A 20165-nucleotide genomic window follows, 5' to 3' on the forward strand; every position below is an offset into this window, starting at 1 on the left:
TCTCAATCAGCATAGCCCTTAATTCTTATTATAACGTATCGTACACCATTGGAAAATGAAGGCAGAAATGACATACATGAGGTATAAATGACATGGCACATACGAGGGGTGATCAAAAAGTCCTCGGCCTCACCTGGAAGCAATGGGTGTAACTCCCATTATTGGGTATAACTGTATACTATGACATCTTAAGACACTGCCCACAGAAATGCAAATTTTCATATTCATTAATTAGCGCGTGGCGCCCCTTGAAAATCAGCAGGTGTGAAGAAAATCACAAAATGGACGCCACAGAGGTTAGTGCTGTTAGCAAATATCTAAAGAAAAAGGGGATGACTCCCAGGCAAATCCACGAAGACATGGTCAAGACACTTGGTGAGGACTCCCCTTCTCATTCCACCGTAAAGAAGTGGGTTGCTAACTTTAAGCGAGGCAAGGAGAGCGTCAAAGACGACCCAAGGTCGGGACGCCCGAAAACAGCCACCACGGACAATCAAGTTGAAGCCATCCATTTTATGACTGTAAATGACAGACGTGTGACTATCCGACATATAGAGCATTCACTGGGCATCAGTTTTGGCTCAGTTCAAAATGTTTTGTCGAACATCTTGGGGATGAACAAGCTGTCTGCAAGGCGGGTACCGCGAATGTTAACCAGCCATCAGAAGCTGAACAGGTTGGAAGTTTCCAGGACACTTTTGGCCCGTTTCCAGTCTAATCCGGCCAACTTCATCAAGAGGTTTGAGACCCAAGATGAGACATGGGTTCACCACTTTGATCCAGAGTCAAAAGAACAGAGTAAAGAATGGACAAAGAAGGGGTCGCAGCCACCCAAGAAGTTCAAGCGCGTGGCATCGGTCGGCAAGGTCATGGCCTCTGTTTTCTGGGACAGTGAGGGAGTCATCATGATTGACTACTTGCAAAAGGGTCAAACCATCAATGGAGAGTACTATGCTTCAGAACTGCGACAGCTAAAAGCAGCTATCATAGAGAAAATGAGAGGAAAGCTCCGAGCTGGCGTGCTGTTGCTCCAGGGCAATGCACCTGTTCACACAGCTCAGGTGTTAGTGGCAGCAGCGACCCAATGTGGCTTTGAACTCTTACCCCACCCTCCCTATTCACCTGACCTGGCACCGTCGGACTTCTACCTGTTTCCTAAACTGAAGTCCCACTTACGTGGTCACCGTTTCGAGACTGATGATGACGTCATCCATGCTGTTGAGGCCTATCTAGAGGCCCAAGATGCAACCTACTTCCAGCAGGGGGTAGCAATGCTGGAACATCGCTGGACCAAAGATATTGAAGTCAGAGGAGACTATGTTGAAAAATAGTGCAAGAAAAATTTTTGTTCAACGACGTTTTTTGAGAGAGGCCGAGGACTTTTTGATCACCCCTCGTAACAGGTCCAAATTATGGTTGTATATTTACCAACCAACCAATCAAACATACGTAGAGGCATCCGTTGGACCCTGTTTTCCGTTACAATGAACAATAAAAAAATTCGAGGCATGGTTCGGAATCTACGATCATAATACAAAGACGTTGTATACATCAAACGGATGTTTAAAAAGAAAAAAAGAAAGAGAAAACAAGTCGTTAAAAAAAACACACAGGAGACGTGAGGATTAGTATGAAAGGAATTAACATAATCATATGATCAATCTTTAAATCCTGCTTGTATAGGGAGACTAGCACAGGGAGTGTTTGAAAGTCATTTAGTCGTAATTTGCTTGCGTTCAAAGGTTTGATGATGTTTGAATCTATATCTGAACGTTCAAGTCATCGTCATATTAACTTTTCTGTATTGTCTTTAATGTGCGATGTGTAGGGTACAAGTTTAGATCAACCTGCAGCCCGCTGTGAAACAGCTCATAGAAAGCAGATATTTTACCAGTACAATGAACAGTGCACCATGGCTTAACGTCCTGTCCTATAAGAACTGTGGGCATTCTCAGTAGTGTGTATCTCCGGTGAGCAACAACACCATGGATTCTTCAACCTCAGCCGAGTTCGGAGGCAGCGGCGCTAATTGCTGGACTATGCATACAACGATAGTGTGTCGGTGTGTGTGTGTGCGTATGTGCGTGCGTGCGTATGTGTGTGTGAAATGTGAAAACGAGTACCTAGCTACGGTTAGGGACGTCCCTCCGATAGGACGTTAAATGGAGGTCCCGTATTTGGAGAGAGCCACACCCCACGCACGTGTGTGTGTTTGTGTGTGTATGTGCGTGTGTATATTATGTATGTATGTATGTATGTATGTGTATGTGTGTGAGTGTGCATGTGTATGTATGTGTGTGTGTTTGTATTTCACGGTGTGTTTATGAGCATGTTGAAGTGTGTGTATGTGTGTGTGTGTGTGTGTGTGTGTGTGTGTGTGTGTGTGTGTGTGTGTGTGTGTGTGTAGGGGTTGTGGTGCTTGGGATAGTGCACAGATTTATTGATTGCACTGGTTAACGTTTTGGGGAAATTCACAAGTGCCTTCAAATCATCTAAACCACAACCAAACATCAGAATCAGGAATGGTATCACCCAACAACAACAGAACACACCTGTCACCAATATACTGTATCATAATGATTATATTTTCATTTCCTATCCCAGTTACATGATTAGATACTTTCCTGCAATCTGGTGCAGCAAAAACAGTCTGTAACTAGAGTTCCACGACCTCATACCTTCGCCAAATGATTTTAACCGTTATGACTGACGTATTAGGTGTGTTTCTCATCAATTATAAATCATACCAGTTAATTGTCTTAAAATGTAACATGTCCAAAGTATGAGCTTAACAAATTATGAGCTTAACAAAGAAGGTTATGCTAATATTTATCATCAATTATGCAAATGAGGCCCTTATTAGCATAATTTGATACAACGATGTTCACATTCACATAAGTTCCCGATGCCACAAAAAAAGTATAAAATGTATGAAATTGCCGTCATTAACCAGTATGGAATTATAGTACTTTCTCATTAATAATGCAAATTAGGCCCACATTTGCATATTTTCTATCCATAAAAATTCCTCTCTTCCTCAGTTACAATTTGAATAGTCATATCATGGAACAAAGTGTTTTTTGTTGCCTCATTCATTATGCAAATTAGAATCTGATTTGCATACTTATCGACCAATTATACTAAGCATCACACAAGCTATCTACATACTGAAAATCATGACCATCCATCAAGGCCATCTTGAGTTATAGTATTTTCTCATCAACTATGCAAATGAGGTCTTCATTTGCATAGTTCATATCAAGTAATATGTCTCTCCTCAGTTACATATGTCACATGTTTCAGAGTCCTATCATGGAATTTGGCGGATGTATAAACTTTCCTCATTAATTATGCAAATTAGATACTGATTTGCATAAGAAGTATCTAATCATGTACATCATCACTCAAGCTATCTACTTACCAAAAATCATTACCATCCATCAAGCCCTTCTTGAGTTATTCCCTTTCAAATTCAGACGCAAAACCTGCTCCTGCAGTTTCAAAAAACCACACCACTTACTCTCTGTCCAAAGAGCTATCTACAACTCAAAAATCAGTTCCATAGCATGTCCAGAACACGAGATATCAAAACAGGAAGTTCCGCTGCAGTACCGTAAGAAGCCACTACGGGGCCCAAAATCTAATTGTTTTAAGGTCTCATCAAAACCTACCAACATACCAAATACCAAGACAGTCCATCAAGGCATTCTCAAGATATGCTGGTCCACTACACACAAACAAACACACAAACGCTATATGTATACCCTATGCATAACCTTCCCGGCGAAGGAAAAATGAAGTTTCTCATTGAGTGTACATCAGGGTACTGTATAACATAGAATTCTTAAATACTTACAGAAAATGGCCCATTGCTGCATGAAATGGATAGAATTTTTTCTTATCTGAGTGCAGATGCAATTATAGTCATATATATGTTGAAAGCTCAACTCTATAACATGTTCAGTGCTCAATGCTAGCTGATTTTATTTTGCCAAGGAGAACATTACATTTGCCCATCAAGCCCCTGTCATCTGTAATGTACATGCCAGGCTTATGACAGCAAATTGAGAACATTCTTGCTCCAGGAAAGGTTGTCATGAACCCCTGTTGATGGTTGGTTCCGTCATTACCTGGCTGTAAATTGTTAAACAAAGAAAAATTGCCCATGGCCAAGCCTTCAATGGAGCTGAAAGCTAATTCAAACAGAAGCCCTCGTCTTAACCTAGTTATGATCTAGAAGTCTGTGGACAGACGACTCCTGGTCTTTCCTGGGCAGGCGCGGTGGAGCGATGTCCTTGAGGATGTGGCGTGCGTACTCGGACGTGTGAAGCCCCGCCTCTCTCAGTGCCTGTTCAACACGTACCCTGTTGTCAGATGCAACCTGAAATGATACAATTCTCCTGCTTGCTCAGAATTTCAGACATTTAGGAAAGACAGCGGATGCTGTCTGAAATGCCTACCTGTTTACAAAACTTATTAAGTTGCTTGCGTAACGTTTGAGAATTAAAATAATACTATTGGTAGCCAATCATCCAACCTATTCTAGCTTCTGTTTGCGACAGACTCTGATCACTTCCCTTGCCAAATAGTCTGGCACCCATTCATAATCATATACATGATTGTCAATAAGTTTGAATATTGGCCTGAAACAAAGTCATTCAGATTGGCTCTGAGTCACAAGGTCCTTGTAACAGCATGGTAACAGGGTTTGAATAGGCACTTCAAAGTTGGATCCCTTTTACACTGCCTCTGGGAAATATTTATTTCTGAAATATTGTAGGACCTAAGGCTAAGGACCAAATGTTTTAATGGAGATGGGGGCCAGACTATTCTGCAAGGTAGTGATTGGAGGAGCAAACCGATGGTAAATATTCATCAATATGTTTTTTTTTTCATAATTATATAGATCAGATGTTTACAATTAACAGTTAGGCCAGGCATGTCACCTTTATGAGAATTATCAAAAGTGCCATAATCTTCACAGCTTTACAAGACTACCTCTCCCAAACAACAAAGGTTTCTAAACATTTCTTAAAACTTCTGGAATGCATTTTGTGTCTTCTTGTCAAACAAAACAGAGGAGTTCAAATCATGACATTTTGAATAATGAAGATTATGGCCAACCTGTTTCTATCTAATGTAACCACAATATCATATGGGTGATATTGGACATCTTAAGTTCCATGAATTTTGTACAACGTCATTGTATGCTTACTAGCCCTGTACCTACCTGTTGGTCTGTAAACCCGTGCAGATGAAACAATGGCTTCTGGATGTTGATGTCTTCTTCTGCACCAACACCCATCCTGGCTTTGGATGCCTGAGGCAAAATCAATACATTTAGCATAAAATAATGACAGTAATTATGACTGTAATATTAGGAAACAGATATAATTGAAAAATGAATGAATGAGTGTCCTTTAGTGTATATTCATGCTCTTAGAAGCTAACTACAGGTCATGGTGATGATTTAAAAGCAGAAGTACAACTAGAAAGGCAACATTTTCACGAGCAAATACAACATGTATCACCCATTTCCCTCCCCATGCAAAAAGCGACTGTTCTTAAATCACCCCATCCAAAAATGGAGGATTCCAAAATAACGTTTAACTATTATAAAGTAAGACCATGTAATGAACATTGTAAATATCAACACCATCCAGGCTAACGTTTGTTGTATGTCTGAAATATAATGTTCGGTATTTGAATAAAGGATTGAATTGAAGACCAGTCAGAAATGGATCTCTCCCAATTTGACACCCTATGCATGGATGGGCTCTTCCAGGCACCCATATTCATACTGGACCATTCCAAAAACACCTCCACCAAAAAACCTGGCCCTTTTGATAATCAACCAAGCCCAAAATTGAATTTTTGAAAATGTCCCCCTTTTGGGGTCCTCATACAAAAATGGACTCTTCCAGCAGTGTACGGACCAACACGTATCATGTAAATTTCAGAATGTAGAATCTTGCTGAAGATCTACTTGTAGATTTCTTCTGCAGAAGAATTTCCGCACTCCAAGGGTCCAGACAATTTTGCATTACCCAGCGAACAGTTCTTCGGAATCAAGTTCAACCAACTCAGGTTTTGCAAAAGTTTCACAAATTTCTGCTTAACGTACCGCAAATTTCTGATGCGTATTTTGTGACCTGTACTGCAACACTGACGCATACCTCCATTACCAAAACGTTTCTAAAGAAAGGATACACAACCATTTTGTAGGGATATGAGCCTTTGCAAATATACACACACAGAGGAATATAGAGCAATACATTCATGTCGGAAAACACCACCAGAAAAGTTTTCTTAATGAAGGCGTAGATTTTGAACCTTCTCAATTGCACATAACTTCAATAGGACACAACTTTAAAGGCACCCAGAGCATTTTATGAGGCTTGAAAACTGGAAATATTCTAGTTGCTGTAATCTTTATGAAATTGGCATTTAATGCCACTGTTTACCAAATTTGCGTGCGTATTTCTTATCAAAAGTGCTCAAAACTGGCACAAAAATAAGCTACATGGTGATCTTTTAGTTTCACGGGCCTAGTGTAAATAGACCGATACCATAGCCCCGCCCATCCCGTAGAAATGCAAAATTAAAACATAAGAATGCAAATATTTGACGGACATGCAGTCACTCTCTCATTGGTCGAACCGCTAATTGTGATGGACCGTCAGGATCAGTCTATTAGGGCTTGGATTTTCATTCAGTTCTCACCACAAAAAGACAACATATAATTATCTTTGCTCCTTTAATGTCGATATGTAGTGGTATAGTGTTATTGAAACTTATTATGTGTAGGAAGGACTAGAAATTGGAGTTTTCTGATTCAAGTTTCAAGCCTCATAAAATGCTTTGGATCATCTGCTGCCTTTAACAAAACAAGGAGCCAGGGGGCAGTAAACTTGTGCCTGTCTGCACCTGGTAGATTAGTGCTTCTAATTGAATTGACTATTTCAAACAATCGACTCTGACAAATCCATGGATATTTTGAGATGCGCTCTCACGAGTACAATGTAGGTCTGGAGACCACTTGTCATCAGTCTTTATCTCAGCATGCAGAACTTCAGAGCTGATATTTCATCATCAGATTCTGATGCAATGCATTTATGGTAGGAGAAAAACATAGGACCTGGTATGAATACAGCTGTCAACATGAAACTGACAGAGGTATCATAATGACACCTAGTCTTACAGTTGTGTCCCCCATCATTCGTACAGGGTCTACTTCCACATGTGGCTCCACCTGTAGTCAATGGAGAAGAGGATCAATAGATGTTCAAGTGATCATGTTCAGAACAAAATCAACCTGTAGCCCAGATTACATTGTAGTTCTCTCATTATATCATTATCATGATTAATATTCCCCAGATTTAAAAAAAGATACTGAATGTCTGTATTATAAGACATTGTCCATTAACATTACAAATCAATGTCTTATATGCAGTATAGCCATATTTGTGTGCCTCGTATTTTGCAACCCAACTGAGTTTTTGATCAGTTATGGTCTGAACAATACAATGTAAATTATGTTGTCTTCGGTGTGTAAAATGTAGCTATTGTCACCATATGTACTGAGTTGTTTTGCCCTCCCTTTCATGTTGAATTCAAATAAAATAAAAGATGAAGCAAAAGATAAAATAAAGCCTGACTTAGATTTATTAGTCAGTCATTAAGGTTTGTTAAACTCCATAATTTGACATCCAAAATCTTAGTGTGACATTATTCATTCCTTGAACTATATAGGCTCATGTAAATTAAGCTATCATTGATATATGGAAAATGTTATATCGTCGACTTATCTTTATATACTGAATATGATTATGAAATGCTGATTGTAACGTTATCTTTGTATAACAATTTATGTTCCATTTTCCGATGGTACGTTGAAAGGACCCCTGATCTTCTCCCTTGAACTCTTGAAAAACGGCCTCGGCCGAAGAGTGTATGTTTTGCATACTTTCAAGGTTAAAGAAAGGTTGAAAAAAAATTAATAACTCAATAACTTCATGCTGATGTACATACTAATAAAATACTGTTGTAGTATAACACAATGGAAAGACCTATTTTTTGTGTCCTGATTTCGTCATGGAAAGGTCACTGTGAAAACAAATCTTTCACAATTTACAGTCACCCAAACCCCATACCATCTGTCTGAGAGCTTCCAATCTTCTCTCTTTTTGTCTCTCCTCCTCCTCCTGTCTTTCCTGAGCTTCTCTCTTCTGCTGAGTCTTCTTTTCTATCTGTTCTTCTCTGTATTTCACCCTGTTGTCAAACAATCATGGATTGTTAAACATAGTTGATCAAACTATAATTATAATACTAAAAACTCTTCTGATAAAAACTCATTGACACACGAATCATAGACAGGGTTAAAAAAAAAAGAAAGGTGGGGGCACAAGGTTGGGATGAGCATTAGCTTGTTGTTTCAAACTGGTATCAAGCTTCAGCTACATGTAGATGTGCAAATAAAGATATGGCCACAGCAAGTAAATTTCATGGATGACATCAGCGCGCTCATTAATTTTTGCCTGATCTCGAAAAAAAAATTTCATTGCCCGTGCACTGTCAGTGACATCACAGTGAACATGGTAACCAGTTCAGAACCCAGCACTATGCGCAAGAAGAAATATGCTTACAATCTACAACAAAAACACTAAAAGCAAACATTGCAATCTCTTGCTATTAAAATGATCATCACTGTCTTGCTGATATGTTCCTGTGACATCATCAGATACAGCCATGGAATGCGTCAAAAACCTTGAGCCTGAAGAATGATTTTTGACGGTGCAGTGTTCAATAACTGGAGAAGCATGTTGAGGATTAATGCATTAAGTATTATTATTTGTATTGTTAATGAATAATGCTACATTTGCATGATTATTGCTAGACATCAGCACCAGACACAATTCTTTTCATTTCTTTGTTGGACGTTATGGTAAACATCATAGGAACGAAGTCACTTTCCTGTATCAGCCTCTCCAACCTTCATACAATGATGAAAACCCTACACTACCCACCTCTCCTTGTCATGCTCTGCCTGTTCTGCCATGAGTTTGTGCAGTTCCTCCATGCGCCTCCTATCAGCTTCCGCAGCAACTGCACGTGCCTTCTGCTTCTCTTCATAGAACTCGACCAACTAGAAACATGACAGAAAATTGTACATTTAAAAAGTGCTGCAAAGGATACAACAAGTGGAAGTTCTACTGTCCCAGTAGTGGCCAGTCAAGCTACAAGGCGCAGTCCCTAGTCAAGTCAAATATCATCTACGGTTCACCCATAGCTTTTTGAGTTGAATTGTTCAAAAACACACTGACACACACACAAAAACAAAAGTACAAAATTTGTCTTATTTCATAGCAAAGGACCTAAGATATTTCATTTTATCAATAACACAAGACAGTTACATACATGCATATCATGAACTTCTGCTTAGAAGTGTTTTGAAAATTTTTGCTTCAAATGATAGAACTATTTTTAAAACAAACTAAAAAACGAGTCAAGTAAGATCAATACATATAGAATTAATTGATTTTTCAGAAGATTATTTTAACTAGTAGATATTTGCATCACCCTTTTGTGGTCCTTTGCTCTCCTTTTTTTCTCTTTCTCCTCTTCCATCTGTCTTCTCTCCTCTTCTTCCTCTCTCATTCGTGCCTTGATGGCAGCCTCTATAGCCATCTGCTCTCTCTTGATCTCCTGCCAGTAGTGCAACTGGGGAGGGGGGTTGAGTGGGGCAGTTTATCAGTTGTTTCAAACTTATTGACAAGTAACATTTCCACGCTTTACCAAATGGTCATGACATTAAATAGGGCAGTGGGGCCAGTAAGCTATAGGCCACATTTGATTAAAGAAAAGTGACACAACGAGAGACGGCCATTTATCCATTAATGACCCTTGACAATGCAAGACTGGAATAACCTGTAGTAGACTGCACATTTGCCTGTATATTTGACTGTATATTTGACTGATTTGTTGACTGAAGTTTCCACCTGTTCTCTCAGTGCAGCACATATTTCCTCCTGTTCCTGATGCTTGATCTTGGCCTCCATGGCCTGCTCGTGAGCTGTACAGACCGCAGCGAACGTGGCTCGTGCCTTCCCCATCAGTTCAGCGCGGTCACGTGTCCAGCTGTGCTGAATGGAGCGAACCTGATCGTGGTACAGTCTGTACGCAGAGTACCACGCCTCGTGGGAAACCTATGTTAACAGATAGAAATTGTGCCACAATGATCAAAACAAGAAGTTTGTAAACATACCCGTTTTGTAGTGACTGCACAAAAATGCACACATGCCAAATATCAGAAATATCCATTGACAACTTCATGAGCTAGAACTTTTTGTGTTTTTATATGTACTTAAGATCCTTTGTTATTCATGACAAAAACATAAACATTGAATTTTTGATGATTAAAAGATTTGCTGATGAGATGAAACAACATCAGTCTAAGTATAATTCATATGATATAATATGCTTTCCCCTTTTTTTGTTAACAGAAAGAAAATCATCAAACTATTTCCAATTTCCTGAAGGTGGATTTGGAGTGTTATGGAGAGTCAAACAGTCACTCCTTACACTTGCAGTTCTAAGAATATACAAAAATCTATGATCAACCCCAAATCATTTCTGGACTGCCCCTATCCCCAAAGAGTTTGAAACAAACAAAACTAGACTTAAGCATTTGCGCAAGCGGCAAATACAGACAGGGTTGCCTAATATGGAAAAGACAATACTAGCTTAATTAACACCCAAGATCATCATACTAGTATAGGGACAATAATGACATTGCACCAGCTTATCCAATTTGGTCAGAGGCACACATACTGCCAATTTTCTCAAGAAAATTTGTCCACGAATTAAGTAAAAACAAGGACATCATATATTATATAACGTCCTTGGTAAAAACAGAAAACTAGAAAAAACAAGAAAAAAATTTTTGGTAGTGAAACCTGGACAGACATTTGTATACACTGAACCAAACAGCAAATGAATTGTTCATAAGTTTACAAAAAAAAATGTAAGTCTAGATACATAATTATCATATTGCAATTGGAATTTGATTTGATCTTCAAGTTACTTTAAGTTAGTTTCTCAATGGCTGCTTTCATACATACATTTGCATGGAATTGCCTGGAACAACTTTATCAGTCAGTTATAACTAGCTAATTAGAGTAGACTGATGAGATTTGTTGCCATACCACTTCATTAAGCCAACAGCTTGTTTTTTGTTACAGACCAATACATCTTATCAACTCATAATGGCAACACCGACAAAGTTGACTAATTAGGCATTGTCCAGATATCTTTTCTTCTGTGCTATTCATACGCTACAACTCCTGTACAACCAAAGGAACATGGAGCAACCTCCATGGAAAATGCAACCATAATGCCTACATCAAATGCAACCACAGTTGCAAACACTCCTTCATGATCACAGCCTGGGAACAGAAGTGACAACTGTAAACATCACGGTGACCATACTCCCCACAAACGTAACCACTAATAACGACAGGATTGAACAAAACACCTCAACCGAACTCAACCGAGTCTAAAATGCAGTGTACATGGGGCAGGGACATTTTTTGACGCTCTGGAAACATTATATATGCACTTATGAATACAAAACAAGCAGCAAACTCTAAGTATTACCAGTTTTTATACATTTCTCCGCTCGCTTCCAAAATAGAAGGAATTTCTGGCCGCCACACTGGACTTTCACTGTTGGGGTCTGCATGGGGAAGTTCTTTATACCTTTTTTTATTTATTTTGTCCGATAAGACGGTGGGCACTTATTGTTATTACATTTTCATTGCGATCCACTCATAATAACTGTACACAATAACTGTACACAAAGTGTTTTTCAGCCTCAAATACACACACGTACAGAAATTCCTTCTATTTTGGAAACGAGCGGAGAAACTTATAAAAACTGGTAAATACATGTACTACTTCATCATCATCTTACATCCAGCTTTACTCCAGTGAGGTATCCTAGTTAAATTTGTGAAATCTACAATCCATATTAATAGATTAAATGTCTACCAAGTAATGGACTGATATATTTTTTTTAAATAACTAAGTCTTGGCAATAGAGATGTCAGAATTCAGAGTCCATGAAAAAACATAACAATGATAGATGCCTGATGAAGTTACACTGCTTGAAAGGGCAGGTTTCCGTTTTGAAAACCTGTGTATACCTGCTAGGAAATCCCTAATTTCCACAGGTTTCAATGAGTTCCCACAGTGGAAACGCGATGTGTCCCTTTTGGGGAACCTATGCACATCTGTGTAAACGGACCACGTTCGTGTACACGATGTGTCCTTCGGTGAAAACCTGTGCGCACAAGTGTGTAAACGTGTGGACATGTGTGGAAACTACATGTGTCGGCCTTTGTGTGCGAACGAGTGGTGCATAATTTAGCAGTAATTATCGCGCAATTATCACCTAATTATCCCCCCTGTTGGTCCGGCCCGTCCAGACACATCCGGGTAATCCTTCAAAATACCTTTTGTCATTGAAAGTAGCGTCATTGCTATGCTACTACGCCCGCCTAGAACCCGTTATCGCTCCTCCCGATCCCCCCAAACCCCCCCTCCCCCCGGTCTTGCGGGCACCCCCTGCCCCCTCCCAGCCCCCTCCCTTATACCACCTCGTCATACCGAAAGCACACGGAATCATTGTTCCTAAAGTTCACCACATTTTATTCACTGTTAGAGATAAACAACAACCAGTACATTCCAGCCATTTTCTCAACTACACATATATACATTAACACATACAATGTTTTAAAACGCTCACAGTTGCACACAGACTAAGCTAACAATACCCAGACAAAAGTTACAAACGTACGAAGTGTCTAGTAAATGAAAATTGACAAAAGAATTCTGATACATATAACATTATTTAGAAACATGTACAAAATGCTAACAAATCTATTAGGTCAAGGATTGATTAGGTTAACATCTACATGCATTGTAAGTTTCGAATTCTACATGGATTTGAAATGTCATTGTCTACAATTCTGTCTACAATGCTGCCCTCTATAGGGGCAGAAAGTTATCGTTTTCATCGAACTGAGGTAGTCATACTGAATGGTCCAGTGGCGCAGTAGTGTCGGACTGAAATCTAGCCAGGAGGGCAGCATAGTCCGACTATGATTGGTTGCTTTAATGTATCCAGACAGACACGCCGTAACGTAATGTCCACATTATTTATCCGACAAAAAGTCCGAGGCAAAGCTGTAGTCAAAAGTCCGGGCTGTAGTGCCTGGGAAGTTCCAAAGGTAGCTTCCTGTCGCGATGTTCTGTGTTCAAACGCCTGGCATCAGTCTTGTCGTAGAATAGAAACCAAGCTCAAAATAATCCCAGGCATCGCCGCATAACCCACGCTAGTATTCAGACACAGAGATAGCAACAACACACATCTGCTCACAAAGACACGGGCTCCTCAAATACAAACCAAAAGATTTGAAAATGGTGACAGGATCGTTGATTGGCCCCTGCTTTTTAAACCACGTGCTAGCAGAAATACTATTGGCTGTCCCTTTTTTTAAATTAGAATTTGCATTGACACAGACATAACTAGGGGGCCAAAACCTATACCACTTACTCTCTGTCCAAAGAGCTGTCTACCACTCAAAAATCAGTTCCATAGCTTGTCCAGAACATGAGATAACAAAACAGGAAGTTCCGCTGCAGTACCGTAACAAGCCGCTAGGGGACCCAAAATCTAATCATTTCCTAGTCTCATCAAGACCTACCCACCTACCAAATATCAAGACAATCCATCCAAGCCTTCTCGAGTTATTCTGCTTCTTTACATACACACACACACACACACAAACGCTACCCTCTGCATAACCTTCTCGGCGAAGGTAATTACCTGTGAAACACCGTGTATGTCTATTGCATAAATTCAGTTTTGAACACCCTGATTACTGGTTTTTCACAGTTTAACAATACCTGCCAAGGAAGGTGTAGAAACATGCGGCTGTGTCTTATGATGAAAACAGAACCCCAGACAACACAATACACATCAAATTGATGTTTCTTTTTACAACGGGCAAATACTAGTAACTCTTTGACAAAAGCACAGATTCATATCAACTCGTAGATCATAGACGCAAATACAGAAGATCGCGAATGGTCGATGATAGTCTCTACCAGACCACTACGCCGGCTATAGGGAGAATATTTGCGTGCAAGTTGAACGCTCTCTCCGTAGCCGACTCCCTTAGCAATTACTATTAAATCTATTTGGCCAATTTCTACTATTTTCCCAGTCATCCGCAGGGCCTGGTAGAGGCTAGGTCGATGACGTACGATCCATGTTTGTGGACTAGGTTTCGAACCAGAATCACCAGCATATTTTATACCTTGGGAGCTTATAGCGGGCAGATGTGCTGTTAGTGTTAGTACAACTGCCGTGTAGTTTGAACTTGGTTTGAATCACCGAAGGAAAGAGTGTCTGTGATTGTCGCGGCAGTGTAGATTAGACATTAGGCATAGTTTCTAGGCATAGGATAGATCTGTAAATACTATATAGTAGTTTGAAAAATGATGAGTATTTGTCAAACGACATCTACTGAACGATGTACATACTATTAGTTACTAGTAACTGTCACATTTTATGAACTGTAACTACATGTTTACATGTTCGCTTCAACCCTTGGCCTTGCCACGAAATGTTGTTTGAACCCCAATTAATGTTTCAGATCTGTTATGTGAAAAAAAGAACCTAAATATTAGATTGAGTTCTGTGATTTAATTTGGGAACAATAATATGCTAATTAGACTCCGCGTGGGTACGTCGTGTTGTCTTTGTTCACAGCGTTACTCAGGCTTAGACACTTGTGAGTCAAAATTGCACCAAGAGACACCTCAATGTTTGCAATGAAACACAAATCAGGCAGTAGTAAAATCATTCTTTATTTGAAAAGAAAGTAGGACACAAAGCCCAGGTCACGATGGTCATCACGCTGTGGTGACCAAATGTGCAGGGACGGACAAATTACAAATACAATTCACAGTTAAAATCCGAATACATATTCACTTATATACAAAGGTTACAAATTGATATTGCACTTAGGGCAGGACTACGGTTGCTTCTACAGTAAAGTGTCTGCTTCCCAGTGGGGCTCGTGTCGCGCACTCCATATGGCATATGACGATAGAATAGCTATGCGGCTAATGTCTCTGAAAAGGTTCTTAGGCACTTTTGCCTGCACTACTTTGAACATTGTCCGCAGTCTGTTTTTGTTCTCTGGTGTGATGAGTCCCCTTGATCCAATCTCGAAGCAGGTAAGTGTGGCTGTGGTGCCCGCAGCTCTCAATTCTGTCGCTAGGGCTGAATATTTGTTTACCTTTCGTTCATGGCTCGCGTTAATGTTTTGTTCAAAGGCCACAGTTAGTTCATGTATGTGGATTGTCCTTTGTTCTGGGAGGTAGGTGACTAAGTCTGGTTTCTTAGTTGTAGGTAATATGTGCGCCGGCACGGTTCCTCCGTTGATAGTGTGTCCTTGGATGTCTGCGTAGACTGTAGCGTTGGTCTGTGGGAGATCGATAGCCTCCTGGATGCTGTCCATTATGTACTTTAATATGGCGTTGTGTCGAAAGGTATATCGCCCTTGCTGGAGAGAAACATTGCAGTGGTTCAGGACGTGGTGGAGTGTTTCTCGGTTACCACACAGTTTGCATCGGTCACTGTTGCGTTTTCCCCAGGTGATCAGGTTACAGAATGTGGGCAGGGCGTCGATCGAGGCACGTACCGCGAAGCTGAGAACACCTTTTGGTAGGTTGTATATGATCGACCGCCACGTAAGGTCACATTTCTCTTCTTCCAGGAGTTGTAGCATGCGCCCTTGCTGTAGTAGGGTTTTCTGGTGCTCGCTCCAGACGTTATGACGCATATCTGTCACCTGTTGTTTGATGTGTTTACGCACAGAAGACCATTCTGAATCTTTTGCTGCATGTGTGGCCTGTTGGTGGATAGTGTGGGACGTTTTAATACCACACTTCTACATCAGCCTGGTCCATTGCGATTCACGGTCTAGCTTAGCTTGTACAGCATGTTTTACTTTCTCGTCGCCTTTGAGGGTTGATCTACTGTAGGCCAGGGTGTGGGCCTCTAGATACAGGTCTGAGATAGTTCTATAGTTGAGACCCCTTGTGTTGTACAGGATAGCGTTTGTGGCACCATGTTGCATTTTAAGCCATGTCTTGATCGCCTTTGTGTGAATGGCATCAAGTTTTTGTAACTGGGTGTCTGTTAGGTCATGTACCATCAGCATGTACCTCCACGATGGGAAAGCGTACTCCATGTATACTCTCAGTTTGTATTCATTTCTTATGGTTGATTTGTTTATATTTTCAATAGTTGTTTCTATTGTCTTGGCAAGAATGTCGTATGTCTCTCTTGTCTTGCCCAGGAAGGTTATGGACCTAGGAACTTCTCCGGTGCATCTTTAGTTGTTTTGACAGGATCCCCATCGATGAAGAAGCTAATGTCCGATGGCTTGCCGCTCACAATGGACATGGACTTGCACTTTCGCGGTTTCAGGGATAAGTTCATCGATTTTGTGTTGGTTGATATTTCATTAATGAGTTTCTGGTGCTGTCTCTTGTGGGTGGATATGAGGCAAAAGTCGTCTGCGAATGGCAGTGTGACATAGTGTTTGTCATTTAGATTGTAGCCATATTGTTGTTCCACCCCCTTGAGATGTTGAAGGATAGGCTGGAACACCGTTAGAAAGATGATAGGTGAAAGGTTGTCTCCTTGGAATACCCCTCTTCCAAATGGGAAGGGGTTGGTTTCCCAGCCTGGGCCTTTCACTTTCCCTTTCAGGCGGGAGTACAAGTTCTTAATGTACGAAATAATGATGGGTGGGAATCCGTTCCTCTCCATTTGATAATAGATGAGTTCGTGTTCCACAGAACCGAAGGCATCCGCGAGGTCAAACCACGTGATGTGCACTGTGCGACGGTTCTTCCTGGCATGTGCTATGATTTCCCTCATAACTTGTATGTGTTCCACACAGCCATTGATTCCTGTTAGGAATGCCTTCTGTGTTTCTGGGTCTATCAGGTCATTACGGGTCATGTACTTTGCCCACCTTTCCGCGAGTATTTGGTGGTAAATCTTCGAGACACAAGAAGTAAGACATATCATTCTGAAATTTTCCCCGACTTCCGGACTTCCATCTTTGTGTATGAGTGACACGTTACAAGATGACCATGATGCTGGTGGGTCCCCCGATGACAGTAGTTTGGTAAACAGTGTGCTAAGGAACAGGTGACAAGCTGGCAGGTGTTTCAGGTGACCGTACATTGTCGGCATTTGGGCGGAGCTCAAATTGGTTAATTATATGCGTGAACCCTGACCTGCGAGTCACGTGATTCCGTCAGTCTAGTTCGTCGATAGAACGTTTCGAGCTCTACAGGAAAGAATCGGAAAGAATTGTTGTTGAGACTCTACTTCGTCATGGGGAAGCATAAGAGAGTACGGATGTGTCCGGGATGCGGCCAGGATCTCACCCTGCACCCTGGTGGAAAAGGAAACAAGAACTGCACAGGCCTGCCTCCTCCTCCCCCCATGAAGGAGCCAGCGGACGCTCAACACGTGCCGAACCCTCCCCTCGTGCCGAACCCTCCGCTCGTGTCGCCGCCCGTCCAGAGCCCAGCGCAGGGCGCGTCGGCTGCCGAGCCCACCACGGCGGAGCTAGAAGCCCGGAAGAAGGAGCTAACGGACAAGCTAGCACGGGTACAGTTGGCACGGGAGGTCGCCCTGTTAGAAGCCGAGCTTCAGAACGCACAACTCGGCTTGGTCGGCCTCCCAGGGACCCCGGCCGGTTCCGCAGGCGCCACCGGGACTAGCCACACCGTCCCACCACCCCCGCCAGCCGGAGTCATTCCAGCCCTTCCCGTGACCGTCCCCACTCCCCTGCCGGCCCCTCCTGCAGGCGTCAGGAACGTGACCGTCCCCACTTTCCCGGTGACCCCTCCAGCAGGCATCGGGAACTTCGCCCAAGTATCACCCCCCTCCGCAACCGGCATCAACACGGCCATCCCTCACAGCTTGACTTCCCAGCATCTTGGCGCCACAGCCGGCCTGGGCCCGGCGGATCTCACGCTACAGCAGTTAAGAGACAACGCTTCTCTGCAGGACGCCGTGCAGCACAGATACGGAGACATGCTCGGCGGCGCGAAAACAAAGAAGTCCGAAGGTAAGCATTTGTCGCCAGAGTCGTTCGTGTATAACATTGACTCCGCGGACCCTAAGGTTTATAATGACCTTGCTCTCGACGAGTTCTTCTCCGCCCACACAAACCTGGGTTTCAGGGTAGAACTATAGAGGAATATTATTCTCATATAATTCCACAAGAACAATATAGAACCAATGCTGGAACTATAGCTTATAATCCGTGACCAGTTGCCCCGCCCCATGGAACTACAGTAGCTGTCAGCTCTGTGCAGGCCTTCTCCTGTGGGTTTGGCATCTGTGTCTAAGGAGGTCCTCACTAATGTACCATGTAATTAGGAAAACATTCAGCCTCACATGGGGTACATGCCAGCAGTTCTAAACTGTTACAGTATATTTACTATACTGTATAACATTTGTACATCTTTTACTTCTTTTTGCTTCAAGCAAGAATTTCTAATGTAAACCTAGTGAACATTATATGATAATTTGGTGTTTTTGTAAATCCTTTAGTAGTTGAGGACAAATCTACACTGTAGATGGATCAGTGCCCCCAAGGGGGTGACCTAGATACCACATGAGGGTTGGGAGTGGGATGGGCTGCCTGAGAAGTTGTGGAAAAGAGCTAGAGGAATTTCAGGGAATTTTGTGCTATTTCTTTCCTTGATCATCACAAAACTGCGAGAGTTACATGTACATTATGTGTGGTGAAGACACCTACATGTATACCAACACACACACAGAGGGAGAGGGGGTAAAAAAAGTCAAACTCCACTTCCTTGCTGAGAGCATTGATCAACAATGGATGTTAACCATTTATCATTACTGTGATAATGAGATTAGTCTGTATAATGTAAATACTGTAGACTAATAAGCTTCAATCTAAAAGGACAAGTTTTAACAATATCTGTGAAATAGTTTGCTTCAGGCAACCATTGTTTTGTCCTTGGCCAGATCAAGGAGGTTAAAATAACATCTTATTTTAACCTCCTTGGCCAGATTACCCATGGCCCCTTGGGAAGCCTAGCCCCCAGTACTGCCAACAGGCCTGGGGTAGGGCTGGCAAATGAGTTTCCCTCCCAAGTCAATTAGAAAGCTGTTAGGAAATCATAAGCCACCTATAATAGTGGCACTGGCTGCAAATACACCTGATATTATTATTATTATTATTATTATAATATTTGCACTGAGAGAGTGAGGCTTCCTCCACACATGGTGATCATGGTTGACTGGGCATCTGGCTACAAAATAAAAAAAATATCTCTGACCATTTGACCTCAGGATTGATCTAGCTCAAGGAACACAGACACACAGACCAGTACTGTATCTAATGCTTTGAAGCACCCTCTTCACCAAAAGCTGGGAGTAATACTGTAAATGCAGAGATCTTTGCAGGAATTTGATTCCGTGTAGGGTCAGAAAATGGAGTGTTCACCGTTGTTTTGAGTTCACATTTGAAACAATAGTAGCGCTGGATTCATACAATGTTAATTAAGCTTTTCGCGGTGACAATAAAGAGTTCAACACAAACTTTGAACATGAAACCACTGCAAACATTTCTGCATTTACAGTATCTGCTTTGTAATGTAGTTGGAATCAGCTCCAGGAACCAAGCATAACAAGTCAGAAAGAAGAATTATCCTAATACTAGTAATAGACTCAGGTATCCTTGCCATTACATCAGAAGATTGCATTGAAAATGCTTGCTTTGCATGAAATAGTCGGAGCATAAAAAAACAGATATATCTTGCCACTTGTCTCTGACCGTGTTCAGATGCATTGTTATTATTCATTGTTGTAAATTACAATCATAGTATTAAAATAATAACTGAAGTTATCATCAGGCTGTGTTTCCAACATAATCTATAACGTTATACAAGTCCAATTGAAAGGGAACTGCTCCTTCAGCCACTAGGGGTAAGACAGGACTAGTACACAGGTTAGGGACCAGCAGGGCTAGCCT

The 20165-nt window shown here is 41.4% G+C and overlaps 2 protein-coding genes across 6 annotated transcripts in view; one reads left to right on the top strand and one right to left on the bottom strand.

Moving 5' to 3' along the window:
- Positions 1-359: 359 nt before the first annotated feature.
- LOC136447765 (histone-lysine N-methyltransferase SETMAR-like) lies at positions 360-1331 on the top strand. The gene has a single exon (XM_066446810.1). The coding sequence runs from the start codon at positions 360-362 to the stop codon at positions 1329-1331; it is 972 nt and encodes a 323-aa protein (XP_066302907.1).
- A 1224-nt stretch (positions 1332-2555) lies between these two features.
- The window catches only part of LOC136447881 (coiled-coil domain-containing protein 148-like), a 42994-nt gene continuing 25384 nt past the window's right edge, over positions 2556-20165 (bottom strand). For all 5 annotated transcript variants that reach the window (XM_066447001.1, XM_066446998.1, XM_066446999.1 and 2 more), the window contains exons 9-15: positions 9999-10205; positions 9580-9720; positions 9027-9145; positions 8154-8271; positions 7202-7252; positions 5231-5320; positions 2556-4381 (exon numbers count right to left, since the gene is read on the bottom strand). In XM_066447001.1, coding sequence (XP_066303098.1) covers positions 4223-4381; positions 5231-5320; positions 7202-7252; positions 8154-8271; positions 9027-9145; positions 9580-9720; positions 9999-10205 — 885 coding nt within the window. In that variant the 3' untranslated portion in view covers positions 2556-4222. The remainder of the gene's footprint in view (positions 4382-5230; positions 5321-7201; positions 7253-8153; positions 8272-9026; positions 9146-9579; positions 9721-9998; positions 10206-20165) is intronic.

This window comes from Branchiostoma lanceolatum, chromosome 13, assembly GCF_035083965.1.
Source record: "Branchiostoma lanceolatum isolate klBraLanc5 chromosome 13, klBraLanc5.hap2, whole genome shotgun sequence".
Taxonomy (NCBI): domain Eukaryota; kingdom Metazoa; phylum Chordata; class Leptocardii; order Amphioxiformes; family Branchiostomatidae; genus Branchiostoma; species Branchiostoma lanceolatum.

Bases quoted from the DNA above. Each gene is read 5' to 3' on its own strand.
- LOC136447765 (XM_066446810.1), top strand. From the start codon at position 360: ATGGTCAAGACACTTGGTGAGGACTCCCCTTCTCATTCCACCGTAAAG.